The sequence below is a fragment of the Chiloscyllium punctatum genome, chromosome 32 (assembly GCF_047496795.1).
Source record: "Chiloscyllium punctatum isolate Juve2018m chromosome 32, sChiPun1.3, whole genome shotgun sequence".
NCBI classification, from domain to species: domain Eukaryota; kingdom Metazoa; phylum Chordata; class Chondrichthyes; order Orectolobiformes; family Hemiscylliidae; genus Chiloscyllium; species Chiloscyllium punctatum.
This window is the reverse complement of record NC_092770.1, coordinates 28,607,990-28,623,225: the sequence shown is the minus strand read 5'-3', so window position 1 is coordinate 28,623,225 and position 15,236 is coordinate 28,607,990. Positions and strand designations below refer to the sequence as shown.

General features: G+C 46.2%; 1 protein-coding gene across 3 annotated transcripts in view; it reads right to left on the bottom strand.

Annotated features, from left to right (window-relative positions):
• scaf11 (SR-related CTD-associated factor 11) overlaps nt 1-13,735 on the bottom strand; it is a 78,746-nt gene extending 65,011 nt beyond the window's left edge. For 2 of the 3 annotated variants that reach the window (XM_072551948.1, XM_072551950.1), the window contains exons 1-2: nt 13,476-13,732; nt 4,568-4,653 (exon numbers count right to left, since the gene is read on the bottom strand). In XM_072551948.1, coding sequence (XP_072408049.1) covers nt 4,568-4,628 — 61 coding nt within the window. In that variant the 5' untranslated portion in view covers nt 4,629-4,653; nt 13,476-13,732. Of the gene's footprint in view, nt 1-4,567; nt 4,654-13,475 lie in introns of all 3 variants that reach the window. The other variant, XM_072551949.1, reaches the window with a different exon arrangement.
• Nucleotides 13,736-15,236: the final 1,501 nt, after the last annotated feature.

Sequence of the window (15,236 nt, the reverse complement as noted above, 5' to 3'; positions counted from 1 at the left end):
AGTTGTCAAGTAACAACCAGATAGTCATTCTCAAAGAATAGCAACTAACTTTAACACCCCAGATTCCTCCAAGCACCCCTGGTTACATCAACAATTTGAATGTAAATAGCATAACATCCTAAGACACATTTTCTGTTCCACGGTATCAGCAAAATAGATCATCTAGAGATGAGTGATACACAGCCCTTCTGTAGAAATGCCCTTCAGACTGGACACCTTAAGACTGATTACTGATCCTGTGAGGAATTATTATGGGTTTGTATTTAATAAAACCAAAGAAACTTCCTGATGTGCACCTTTTAACCCCCTCCCCACCAACTGACAAGTTCAATTCTACCCTGTGCACCAACTGAAGGAGAGAAATAAGAAATTGAGTTATCACTATCAATCTGAAAGGTTTGGTTTCAAACTAGAACTCCATCAGACAGTCAGGAAACCAACATGAGGATATAATTTATATGATATCGCACCAAACTACTATCTCTGCCAATTGTGGAAGCAATCATACTTAGTCTTCATGAAAATAACGTTGAGTATTAATGGGGAAAAGACACATTTTGTCAAGGCTTTTCACCTAGTAATTATCAGAATGACTTGCAAGTAATATCAGACAAAGATCAATTTGATCCTCCTTCCACTCCAAAAACCTATCCCCATTGCAGGGAGTAGGGGACAGGTGGCGTATATGGTGGGGTTGAAGGGGTGATGCTCATGACATGAGCCAGGCACAGACCCATCCTTCCCCTTCTAATATCTCCCCAACAATCTCTTCACAATTCATGCAGGGAGACAAAGAAAACCCAGGCTAAAAGATCACCTCTGATTCTGTGGGTATGTACCTCCAGAAACGAACACAAGTTTAGTTAAACCTAAATGCCTGGCTCAGTCTCAGCCCCCAACCCCCACCCAGAGATCATGATTTCCATAAGAACATAAGACATAGGAGTGGAAGCGAGACCATTCGGCCCATCAAGTCCACTCCGCCATTCAATCATGGCTGATGGGCATTTCAACACCGCTTACCCGCACTCTCCCGGTAGCCCTTAATTCCTTGTGAGATTAAGAATTTATCCATCTCTGCCTTGAAGACACTTAACGTCCCTCCACTGCGCTCCGTGGCAATGAATTCCACAGGCCCACCACACTCTGGCTGAAGAAATGTTCTCCTCATTTCCATTCTAAATTGACCCTCTCTACTTCTAAGGCTGTGACCACCAGTCCTACTAACCCCGCCTGACGGAAACAATTTCCCAGCGTCCACCCTGTCTAAGCCATGCATTATCTTGTAAGTTTCTAATAGATCTCCCCTCAACTGTCTAAACTCTAATGAATACAATCCCAGGAAACTCAGCCATTCATCGTATAATAGGCCTAACATTCCAGGGATCATCCATGTGAATCTCCACTGGACACGCTCCAGTGACAGTACATCCTTCCTGAGGTGTGGGGCCCAAAACTGGATACAGTATTCTAAATGGGGCCTAACCAGGGCTTTTAAGTCTCAGATGCACATCGCTGCTTTTACATTCCAACCCTCTTGAGATAAATGACAACATGATATTTCTTTCTTAACGACGGACTCAACCTGCAAGTCAACGTTTAGAGAATCCTGGACTAGCACTCCCAGATCCTTTTGTACTTTGGCTTTATGAATTTTCTCACCGTTTCAAAAACAGTCCATGCCTGTATTCTTTTTTCCAAAAGTACAAGACCTCTCATTTGCTCACATTGAATTTCGAGCTTAGCTCGCTCTCCACATCGCTGCTTCTTAACCAAATAGGCAAAGAAAATAAATTCTGTCCACAAAAATGACCCTGAGCTTCCTGTTGCCTGCCACTTCAACAGACCACAGGGTTCCCTAGCCAATGTCAGGTTTGTTGCAGTGCTCTAGAGAAATTCAGTGCAAGCTTGAACAGCACCACATTTTCCACTTGGGAACTCTGCAGCCTTCAACATTCAATATTGAGTTCAATAATTTTAGGATTTGAGCACCCTCTCCCATGTCCTTATCCCAATCCCCACACTCCAGGCCTTGCCATCACATTGGTTGCTACCACAACCATCCTATTGTCAGCCATTAATGGTCCCAATTAGCAGCTATTGATTCCCCAGGCTGACCTTTATCCATTCCTTTGTCTGAGAGAAAGTGAGGACTGCAGATGCTGGAGATCAGAGTCGGAAAATGTGGTGCTGGAAAAACACAGCAGGTTCGGCAACATCCGAGGAGCAGGAGAGTGGACATTTCGGGCATAAGCCCTTCATCAGGGATGTGGTGTGGTGGTTTTTTTTTCTGGTGGGAGTGGGGCTGAGAGATAAGTAAATAGGAGGGGGTTGGGGTTGAGGGGAAGGTGATAGATAGATCCAGGTGGGGGATGATGGTGACAGGTCAGGCATGGGTGGAGCGGATAGGTGGGTAGGAAGATGGAGAGGTAGGACAGTGTCAAGTTGGAGGCTGGATCTGGGGTGAGAGGAGGAGGTCTTCCCAAGCCTTCCCAGCTACCTTCTTCCCACCCCTACTCTCCTGTTTATCTCTGAGTCCCCTTCTTCACACACCCTCACATCCCCGATGAAGGACTTATGGCCAAAACATCGACCCTCCTGCTCCTTGGATGCTGTCTGGCTTGCTTTGCTTTTCCAGCGTCACACTTTTCAACCCATTCTATTGCCTGTCCAATTGCTGTTATCTTGCTGTGGGATATCCTTTACCACCATCGCCAATCACCCCCCTCCCCCCCAACCAACCTTCATCATATGTATCAACCATTTCCTAGCGACAATCAGTTCTAAAGGAGGGTCACTGGAGGTGACACATTAACTCTGCTTTCTCTCCATAGATGATGCCAAATCTGATGAGTTTTCCCAGCATTCTGTTTTTCATAAAGATGTTATTAGTTATCCCTATTATTTAGCACATGTAAAATGATGTTTATTATTTATGAATACACATTATGATTTATTGTTTCTGAATTGCTTTTTAAATTCATGTTTACTTTTGTGCCAACTCTTACTATTTTGATATTTGCTCATTGGTAACACCCCTAACCCTAGTGACAAAGATTAAAACGTGACTGCCCTGCCTTGCATTAGACCGGACAAAACCCTGAGTACATATTTTGACTGAATATGGTGGTACAGCTCAGCAGGCTTACTTAAAACAGCACCTTGAAGTTTCCACAGCCCAGGGTGACAAAATCAGCAAGACCATAAGAATACCAGAAACCCTAAGTTATCTCCAACTTGCATCCCTTTCTGGTTTGCATACTTACCATCAAGTCTGAACTAACACAGGGATTTCCTTTCCAAAACAATCTTGGGAGCAGCAGGACTGCAGTCATTCTAAAAGGTCAACTGGAAACTATTCAGGACAACAAAGAATAGTCAACAGGAAACTTCCAAATCAAATGAGGTATCAGCAACCATTTGGAAAAGCAATGATTTGGAGACATTGGTGTTGGACTGTGGTGTACAAAGTTAAAAGTCACACAAGACCAGGTTATAGTCCAACAGGTTTATTTGGAAGCACTAGCTTTCGGTGCACTGCTCCTTCATCAGGTGGCTTATTCTCCACAACCACATGATTAAGAAGCAATGCTCCAAAAGCTAGTGCTTCCAAACAAATCTGTTGGACGATAACCTGGTGTTGTCTGATTTTTAACTAGGAAAAGCAAGTAATCTGAAACACAGAAAGAACACGAACTAAGCTCAAAACATTTCAGACCCAATTTTTAAAAAGCAGTGATGACAACGAGATGCACTATTTACACAAAAGGTCTCAACAAAAACAAAATCCTTGATGAAGTAGACAACACTGAAAACTCTTGATACTGAACCATATCCAAGTGAAACGTTTTGAAAAATGCTTAACATCTCTTTTTGTGGCCATTTCAACAGCTGCCATTTTAAGGCATGTATATCTGCAAGGAGATAAAAATTACACGTGACCAGGAGTTGTGTATGAATTATATTAAATACATATCAGGTCTGTAGCAAGTTAAAAGATCAAAACAATTGACCACTCAGATTGTTCACTATATGTGGAGGAGACCCCATATCATTAAAGAATATTGTTCTGCTCCAACAGCACTCACTTGTACACCTGCCAACAAGAAAGATTTGTTCCAACAATTAATCAGCCAATTTTCTATTTCAAAACCTCACGTAGGCATTGCACCTCCAGGAACCTAAACAAGTTCACCAAAAACATTACAAATCTCAAGATGAGTGTTCACTATTAGCTGTTACTCTCTAACCATCTGCCAGCAGCTAATCTGAAACAATAGAAGATGGGAGACCAGATTATTATTGGACACCCAATGAATGACTGCAGACATTCTCAATTTATGCTTTACCTTTCATGGACAAGCAACATCCCAGCAATACTTAAAATGCATTTCTCAATGTTACATCAAAGATAATGACAAACTACAGGACTACAACCTTTCCCAATTGAACCATGGTTTATTCTCAGAACAGCAACTGGCTACAAACATAAACACAATGTAACACATTTCCAATTCACTAGACTTTCAAAGGTGACAAACACGCATCACAGTACAAATAAACTCACCACCAAAGTCTTGATCCTGATCTGGGGCTGCTGCAGTTTCAGGTAATTTCCTCCGTCCCATCTTTTACTCAGTTGATAATGCAGAACTGCAAGTGAAACCAAATTTAAATGCAAAGTTTGAGACATCCCATATATAGTTAAACTTTCTCAACACAATCACTTTCTGTTCTTGATTCACAGAAGGAACAGTAGCGTGTTGTCTTCAATCCTAGAATAGCACTTGGTTTAAATTGTCCATTTGAAAGTGGGAGGTATAATCTTCAACACTGTCAAATCAATCAAGAACTGTATCTGCTAGAATGGTTTGGATATTACTATGAGCTCGTCACACCACCTCCCAACTAAAGAACAGGAGCAAGATTACAAAAACGACAAAAGTACCAATGTAATAGCTGACACAACTGAGTTCAATCATGGGGTAGTGTAATATTACACTTATCATACAGTATCTAAACAGGCAATTTAGAAGGTAAAGCAAGTACCTCTTATGAATGAGAATTTTTTGTCAAAAGTTAATTGTTTTTAGTTGACATTTTGTTGTGTCAATTTCTCAGAACTGCCAATTAAACACTACTGCTTTGTAAAACAGCATTTACCTGCTGAAATCCTTATTAATTTAAAAATAAACATAAAAGGAGCAAAATTCCACTCAAGCAATCCTGGCAAGCTATCAACAGTCAAATCATTTGCTATAAATCATCACTCTATACAGTGGATGTGAAATATTACCTTCTCACTCCAACTTTACAATATTTCTAATCCTGTGTATTGGTCTTAAAATGTGCCAAAAGTAACCAACAAATGTCCCAACAGTTCAAAGATGTTGCCAGAGTTGGAGAGTTTGAGCTATAAGAAGAGGCTGAATAGGCTGGGGCTGTTACCCTGGAGCATTAGAGGCCAAGGGTGACCTTACAGAGTTTTTAAAAATCATGAGAGGCATAGATAGGGTAAACAGGCAAAGTCTTTTACCCTGGGGTGGGTGAGTCCAGAACTAGAGGGCATAGGTTTTGGGTGAGAGGGGAAAGATATAAAAGAGACCGAAGGGGCTACGTTTTCACAGAGTGGTCATGTGTGTATGGAATGAGCTGTGAGAGGAAGTGGTGGAGGCTGGTACATTTACAACATTTAAAAGGATGGGTACATGAATAGGAAGGGTTTAGAGGGATATGGGCCAAGTGCTGCAAATGAGACTAGATTAATTTAGGATATCTGGTCGGCATGGATAAACATAGAACATTAGTCCCATACAGGCCCTTTGGCCTTCTATGTTGTGCCAACCTGTGAAACCAATTTGAAGCCCATCTAACCGACACTATTCCATTCTTGTCCATATGCCTAGCTAGTGACCATTTAAATGCCCTTACGTTTGGTGAGTTTACTACTGTTGTAGACAGTGCATTCCATGCCCCAACTACTCTGAGGAAAGAAACTACCTATGATAGCTGTCTTATATTTATCACCCCCCCCCCCCCACCAATTTAAAGCTACGTCCCCTTGTGCAAGCCATTGCCATCAGAGGGAAAAGGCTCACACTGTCCTCTGAGTATCTTATATGCCTCAACTAAGTCACCTCTTAACCTTCTTCTCTCTAATGGAACAGCCTCAAGTCCCTCATCCTTTCCTCGCAAGACCTTCCTTCCGTACCAGGCAACATAAATCTCCTCTGAACCTTTTCCAAAGTTTCCATATCCTTCCTATAATGCGGTGGCCAGAACTGTTCACAATACTCCAAGTGTGGCCTCACCAGAGTTTTGTACAGCTGCAGCATGATCTCAGTTCCAAAACTCAATCTGTCTACCAATAAAAGCTAACATACTATATGCCTTCTTAGCAACCCTATCAACCTGGGTGGTAACTTTCAACGATCTATGTACATGGACACCAAGATCTCTTTGCTCATCTACACTACCAAGAATCTTACCATTAGCCCAGTACTCTGCATTCCTGTTACTCCTTCCAAAGTGAATCACCTCAACTTTCTGTACTAAACTCCATTTGCCACCTATCAGCCCACCTCTGCAGCTTATCTGTGTCCTTCTGAAACCTACAACATCCTTCGTCACTATCCACAATTCCACCGACCTTAGTGTCATCTGCAAATTTACTAACCTATCCTTCTATGCCCTCATCCAGGTCATTTATAAAAACGTCAAACAGCAGTGACCCCAAATCAGATCCTTGTGGTACACCACTAGAAACTGAACTCCAGGATGAATATTTCACATTAAGCACCACCCTCTGTCTTCTTTCAGCTCGCCAATTTCTGATCCAAACCACTAAATCACCCTTATCCCATGCTTTGTGCAATAGCCTACCTTGGGGAACCTTATCAAACACTTCACTGAAATCCATTTACACCACATCAACCACTTTACCCTCATCCATCTGTTTGGTCACCATTTCAAAGAACTGAATAAGGTTTGTGAGGCACGACCTACCCTTCACAAAACTGTGTTGACTATCCCTAATCAAGGTATTCCATTCTAGATGATTATAAATCTTATAACTCTTTCCAACACTTTACTCGCAACTGAAGTAAAGCTATAATTACCAGGATTGCCTCTACTCCCCTTTTTGAACAAGGGGACAACATTTGCTATTCTTCAGTCTTCTGGCACTATTTTTGTCGACAATGATGACATAAAGATCAAAGCCAAAGGTAAAGCAATCTCCTCCCTGGATTCCCAGATAATCCTAGGATAAATCCCATCCGGCCCAGGGGACTTAACTATTTTTATATTTTCCAGAATTGCTAACACTTCCTCCTTGTGAACCTCAGTCCCAGCTAGTCTAGTAGCGTGTATCTCGGTATTCTCCTTGACAACATTGTCTTTTTCTAATGTGAATACTGATGAAAAGTATTCATTTCACGCTTCCTTTCTGACTCAGAGTACAACTTCCCACTACTATCACTGATTGGCCCTCATCTCATTCTAGTCATTCTTTTATTCTTGATATACCTGATAAAGAGGATGGATGAGTTGGACCGAAGGTTCTGTTTCTATGCTATACATCTTTATGACTCTATAACTATTTAACAGCATACTAAAGGGTCAAGGAAAAAGACCAATCTATTGTAATATTACAACTTGAACTGTGCCATGACACGAGATCATTATGGCAAGTGACAAAACTGAATTTGATAATTCAGATAATTTCTGTAACAGGCAAAAGAATACAATATACCAAATTATTATTTGGAATAGTTAGTACATCAAGAGCCTGGAGAAAGGAAGCCTGCCACGATAGAGATCTATGTTAGAATATCTGGTTGGCATGGACGAGTTGAACCAAAGAGTCTGTTTCTGTGCTGTACATCTCTATGACTCTAGATCATGCCTGCAGATTTAATAGAGGTGCTAAGCAATGACGGCAATGGCTACTTGGTGTCTGCCACGAAGAGGAGGCCATCTCAGTACATAGTACTGGATTAGTGGTGCTGGAAGAGCACAGCAGTTCAGGCAGCATCCAACGAGCAGCGAAATCGACGTTTCGGGCAAAAGCCCTTCATCAGGAATAAAGGCAATGAGCCTGAAGCGTGGAGAGATAAGCTAGAGGAGGGTGGGGGTGGGGAGAGAGTAGCATAGAGTACAATGGGTGAGTGGGGGAGGAGACGAAGGTGATAGGTCAAGGAGGAGAGGGTGGAGTGGATAGGTGGAAAAGAAGATAGGCAGGTCGGACAAGTCAAGGAGACAGTAACTGAGCTGGAAGTTTGAAACTAGGATGAGGTGGGGGAAGGGGAAATGAGGAAGCTGTTGAAGTCCACATTGATGCCCTGGGGTTGAAGTGTTCCGAGGTGGAAGATGAGGCGTTCTTCCTCCAGGCGTCTGGTGGTGAGGGAGCGGCGGTGAAGGAGGCCCAGGACCTCCATGTCCTCGGCAGAGTTGGAGGGGGAGTTGAAATGTTGGGCCACGGGGCGGTTTGGTTGATTGGTGCGGGTGTCTCGGAGATGTTCCCTAAAGCGCTCTGCTAGGAGGCGCCCCGTCTCCCCAATGTAGAGGAGACCACATCGGGAGCAACGGATACAATAAATGATATTGGTGGATGTGCAGGTGAAACTTTGATGGATGTGGAAGGCTCCTTTAGGGCCTTGGATAGAGGTGAGGGAGGAGGTGTGGGCACAGGTTTTACAGGTCCTACGGTGGCAGGGGAAAGTGGCAGAATGGGAGGGTGGGTCGTAGGGGGGTGTGGACCTGACCAGGTAGTCACGGAGGGTACGGTCTTTGCGGAAGGCGGAAAGGGGTGGGGAGGGAAATAAAGCCCTGGTGGTGGGGTCTTTTTGGAGGTGGCGGAAATGTCGGTGGATGATTTGGTTGATGCGAAGGTTTGTAGGGTGGAAGGTGAGCACTAGGGGCGTTCTGTCCTTGTTACGGTTGGAGGGGTGGGGTCTGAGGGCGGAGGTGCGGGATGTGGACGATATGCGTTGGAGGGCATCTTTAACCACGTGGGAAGGGAAATTGCGGTCTCTAAAGAAGGAGGCCATCTGGTGTGTCCTATGGTGGAACTGGTCCTCCCGGGAGCAGATACGGCGGAGGCGGAGAAATTGGGAATACGGGATGGCATTTTTGGAAGAGATAGGGTGGGAAGAGGTGTAATCCGGGTAGCTATGGGAGTAAGTGGGTTTGTAAAAAATGTCAGTGTCAAGTCGGTCGTCACTAATGGAGATGGAGAGGTCCAGGAATGGGAGCGAGGTATCAGAGATGGTTCAGGTAAATTTAAGGTCAGGGTGGAATGTGTTGGTGAAGTTGATGAATTGCTCAACCTCCTCGCGGGAGCACAAGGTGGCGCCACCTAGCAGAGCGCTTTAGGGAACATCTCCGAGACACCCACACCAATCAACCAAACCGCCCCGTGGCCCAACATTTCAACTCCCCCTCCCACTCTGCCGAGGACATGGAGGTCCTGGGCCTCCTTCACCGCCGCTCCCTCACCACCAGACGCCTGGAGGAAGAACGCCTCATCTTCCACCTCGGAACACTTCAACCCCAGGGCATCAATGTGGACTTCAACAGCTTCCTCATTTCCCCTTCCCCCATCTCATCCTAGTTTCAAACTTCCAGCTCAGTTACTGTCTCCTTGACTTGTCCGACCTGCCTATCTTCTTTTCCACCTATCCACTCCACCCTCTCCTCCTTGACCTATCACCTTCATCTCCTCCCCCACTCACCCATTGTACTCTATGCTACTCTCTCCCCACCCCCACCCTCCTCTAGCTTATCTCTCCAAGCTTCAGGCTCACTGCCTTTATTCCTGATGAAGGGTTTTTGCCCGAAACGTCGATTTCGCTGCTCGTTGGATGCTGCTTGAACTGCTGTGCTCTTCCAGCACCACTAATCCAGTATTTGGTTTTTAGCATCTGCAGTCATTGTTTTTACCATCTCAGTACATAGGGCTAGTAGCTTGTGAGTCATTGCTCCTCTATATCAGTCACCCACCCACCCACACTACATCCCAGGTTCTACATTATCATAGTTCATCTTGCAATTCTAAAGGATGACATATTTAAATATCATTGCCCATTTCTGCAGGTGAGACTTGAACCCGACCTTCTGATTCAGAGGTAGGGACAATACTACTACACAAGTGCCCTTAAGGATGACATAGTTGCCATCCTCTATGTAATTTACATACAAATTAAGGACATTTGACAATGTGCTACAATTGACAAAATCAAGGCTGATATGATTGTGGCTTCACCTCTCCTGACTACCGTCTATATCCTTAGACAAGGGTATCTAACACAGCCTTAAAAATATTCAATAAGCCTGCTACATTGCTCTTAGGATTTCATAACCTAATGATTCCCAGAGTAAAGAAAAATTGCATTGCCAACTTAAATAGAAGACCTCTTACTGTTAAAACTGTGTCACCTGGTTCTAGCCTCTCCAACAATGGGAAACATCATTTCATCACCCACCCTGTCAACTCCCCAGCACACGCCAATTCCAGGATCTTTCACATTTCAATACAATCACCTCTCACTTTTCTAAACTCCCAATGGATACTGACCCACAAGGTAACCCCTTCATCCTAGGAACTAAATCAAGTGAAACTTCTCTGCATAGCTTGAAATACAATTATATCTTTTCTTAAATAGAGAATACAATTGCACACAGTATCCCAAATGGAGTCTCACAAACGTTGTCCACAACTGTGGCAAAACCTCTTTACTTTTATGTTCCATTTATCTAGCAACTAACAAGATCATTGCATCGGCCTTCCTACTCACTTGCTGTACCTACATATTAACTTTGTGATTCATGCACATCTAGTATCAATGTGTACTGATTCGGTTCATCTGATAACAATACACAGCCGTAACAGTCATTATTTCACTAAAAAGGTGAAAATAAAGTCACCACAGTCCCTGAAGACCACAGGACTGCTGTCTCAAAAGAAAGAGGCAACTGGTGCAGTTTAGCCTCAGGTGTAGGGAGAGCTTGAGAAGAAGAGTTGCTTCATGGTAACCTCAGCAGTGCAGGAATTGAACCCATGCTGTTGGTGTCACTCTGCACCACAAATCAGCCGGACAAGCCAGCCGCATGTCAGATCAGTCAGTAATTCAGTAATTCCAAATAATTCATTCACTTAGTTCAGAAAAAAAATGTAGCCAAGACAGAAGAAAGGATCTAACAGTTGTGCTTTTAAAGCAAAAAGGTTGAAACGAATTTGTGCTTCTTGCATGGAAAGGCATTTTACCTTGAAATTAACCTTCATGGAACCAGTATCATCTACAGACAAACAGGAAGTGGCAATACATTCAACTATAAATAGTTGATGCTAAAACATCACAAATGAGTGTTTTATTAAGTAACACCTACCGAAATGAAATACGAAATTTACATTAACTTAATAACCTTTTGACTATGTCTTTCTATTCTCAATGCTATTCAAAATAATAAATTGGTAAACTGATTTTTAACCAGCACTTATCAATACTCTGATTCTGGTAAAAGTGAAAGCTGAGAAAGAACAGTGAATTTATAAAATTTCACCCAATGCAATTAATGCAAAACTATATCGTAAACAATTGTTCCAAAACAGTAAACACTTGAGGCGAGGAGTAATTTGATCCATTTGAACCATTTCAGTGTGTAACATAGTCTAACAATTAGAATTTCAAAGAAAGACCAGCCACTCCAAAATCTTGTGACACGCCAAAAGACAAAGCAATTTAGTTCATTCCTCCGCCCTTTCTCCAAATTATTGCAATTTATTTCAAAATGGTTTGCCTTTATGAGAATTGCATCAATTACATAAATATATTTTCAACACATATAGATTACTGCCATGCATGCATAGAGACATATGTGAAAGAAATTGCGCAGAAATGTGGTTTAACCAGTTAATATTGTGTTTCACTGCAAATTGTATTTTCCATAGGAAAAAAAAAGTGAAATTTATTCCCAATTTCTATCCTGGCAACCACACCCCTCAGAGTGAAGACTTCCCCCCAATGCAAGACAAAGATTATTCCCAAACACATGCCCTCCCGCATGATGATTATTCCTAATCTACATTCCTCAGGATGAAGATTATTCCCAACCTCTCTTCACCCCCACACCCCCCCCAGACAAAGATTATTCCCAATCTCTTCCGCCCCCCCTCCCTTTCACTTTAGGATGAAGATTATTCCAAATCTCTCCAATTTTAAGATGAAGATTATTCCCAATCACTTCTCCCCCCCACCACTTCTTTAGAGATGAAGATTATTCCCAATTTCTTCTCCTCCACCCCCCTACTTCTTTAGAGATGAAGATTATTCCCAATCTCTTCTCCCCCCCCCACTTCTTTAGAGATGAAGATTATTCCCAATTTCTTCTCCACTCCCCTACTTCTTTAGAGATGAAGATTAATCCCAATCTCTTCCCCCCCCCACCACTTCTTTAGAGATGAAGATTATTCCCAATCTCTTCTCCCCCCCACCACTTCTTTGGAGATGAAGATTAATCCCAATCTCTTCTCCCCGCCCCCCCACCACTTCTTTAGAGATGAAGATTAATCCCAATCTCTTCTCCCCGCCCCCCCACCACTTCTTTAGAGATGAAGATTAATCCCAATCTCTTCTCCCCCCCCACCACTTCTTTAGAGATGAAGATTAATCCCAATCTCTTCTCCCCGCCCCCCCACCACTTCTTTAGAGATGAAGATTAATCCCAATCTCTTCTCCCCCCCCACCACTTCTTTAGAGATGAAGATTAATCCCAATCTCTTCTCCCCCCCCACCACTTCTTTAGAGATGAAGATTAATCCCAATCTCTTCTCCCCCCCCACCACTTCTTTAGAGATGAAGATTAATCCCAATCTCTTCTCCCCCCCACCACTTCTTTAGAGATGAAGATTAATCCCAATCTCTTCTCCCCGCCCCCCCACCACTTCTTTAGAGATGAAGATTAATCCCAATCTCTTCTCCCCGCCCCCCCACCACTTCTTTAGAGATGAAGATTAATCCCAATCTCTTCTCCCCCCCCCACCACTTCTTTAGGATGAAGATTATTCCCATCTCCTCCCCGAGGTTTAGTTTATATTATTCCCTCTCTCTGGTGTTTATTTCCCCCCCCCGCCCCGGTTAGTTGTTTGTTTACCATCGGACACCCCTCCCCCTTCCCCCCGGGAGCCCGCTCCCGCCCAGGCCCGAGGCCCCGCTCTCGCTTTATACCGCCGCCGCCGCCGCCGCCGCCGCCCGGACAAAGCACCGCCCCCCCCCCCCCCTCCTTCAGGGCCGCCCGGTCTCCGGCTCCGAGTGTGACAGGAAAAGCCAGGCCTCAGGCCTCTCTCCAGCCCCGGGGGGGTGGGGGTGAGCTCTCTCCCGGGGCTGCGCTCACCGACGGAGGGCCCGAGGAGGCCGCGCACACGCAGTTTGTAACCTCCCGGGCGGCGGGGCCCATCCCATCCCTATCCTCCTTACCCGAGTCCGAGGCCCCGCGCTCTCTGTCTCTCGGTCCCCGGGCTCCGATAGGTCAGTCCCTCTCCGCCCTCATGTGATCATCATCGTCGCCGCCGCCGCCGCCGCCGCGAACCCGCAGCCGACTCGAAGAGGCCAATTCCGGCTCCGCGTTTTCCTCCCCTCCCCTCACCGACACCAACAAACGCCCGCTGCACTCACTGCGGAAATACGAGGCCCGAAGCCTCACAGCCACATGTCGCCCTCTCGGAGGAAGGTTGGGGGGTGGGGGGGGTGTTCCTGGCGGGGGAGGGGGAAGGGTGAGGAGCTCTTCCCTCTGCCGGCCGCTGGTGGCGCTGCCTCGCCTGAAGTTCCCACCGCCGACGCTGACGGCGCTGCCTCGCTGCAATTCCCACCGCCGGCCGCTGGTGGCGCTGCCTCGCTGCAATTCCCACCGCCGGCCGCTGACGGCGCTGCATCGCTGCAATTCCCACCGCTGGCGACGCGGTGTCGCTGCAATTCCCGCTGGTGGCGCTGCCTCGCCTGAAGTTCCCACCGCCGGCCGCTGACGGCACTGCCTCGCTGCAATTCCCACCGCCGGCCGCTGGTGGCGCTGCCTCGCTGCAATTCCCACCGCCGGCCGCTGACGGCACTGCCTCGCTGCAATTCCCACCGCCGGTCGCTGACGGCGCTGCCTCGCTGCAATTCCCGCTGGCGACGCGGTCTCGCTGCAATCTCGCTGCAATTCCCTCTGCCAGCCGCTGGCGACGCGATCTCGCTGCAATTCCCTCTGCCGGCAGCTGGCGGCGCGATCTCGCTGCAATTCCCTCTGCCGGCAGCTGGCGGCGCCGTCTCGCAGGTAGTTCCCCCCGCCGGCCGCTGACGGCGCTGTCTCGTTGTAATTCCCGCTGGCGGCGCGGTCTCTTTTGGAGTTACCACTGCCGGTCGCTGGAGACGCTGTCTCGTTGCAGTTCCCACCGCCAGCTGCAGAGGGCGCAGTCTCGCTGCAATTCCCACCGCTGACGGCGCTGCCTCGCTGCAATTCCCGCTGGTGGCGCTGCCTCGCCTGAAGTTCCCACCGCCGGCCGCTGACGGCGCTGCCTTGCTGCAATTCCCGCTGGCGACGCGGTCTCGCTGCAATCTCGCTGCAATTCCCTCTGCCGGCCGCTGGCGGCGCGATCTCGCTGCAATTCCCTATGCCGGCAGCTGGCGGCGCCGCCTCGCTGCAATTCCCCCTGCCGGCCGCTAACGGCGCTGTCTCGTTGTAATTCCCGCTGGCGGCGCTGTCTCATTTGCAGTTACCACTGCCGGCCGCTGAAGACGCTGTCTCGTTGCAGTTCCCACCGCCAGCTGCAGAGGGCGCAGTCTCGCTGCAGTTCCCACTGCCGGCCACTGGCGGCGCAGTATCCTGTGAAGGTCCATGGAGATGCTTACAGGAATAAAGCTCAATTCTGGATGAGCCACAAGGCACTGCCTCCAGCAATGGGTGTGCTGATATTTTATATATTTTACAAATCTTGTATTTGTCAGATGCATCCTGCAGGAGTGGTCTTTAACACAACACTGGGTGACAGGAGTAGACAATCAGGAAAAACACAACAAAACCAGGCAACATCAAGAGGTCCTGATGAAGGGTCTTGACCCAATATATTGACATCTCCACCTCCTGATGCTGCCTGGCTTGCTGTGCTCTTCCAGCCCCTTGTTTGTCTACTCTGGATTCCAGCATCTGCAGATTCTTTTTTGTCTCTAACAGGATGACCGGAAGATGGAAGATGACTGCAA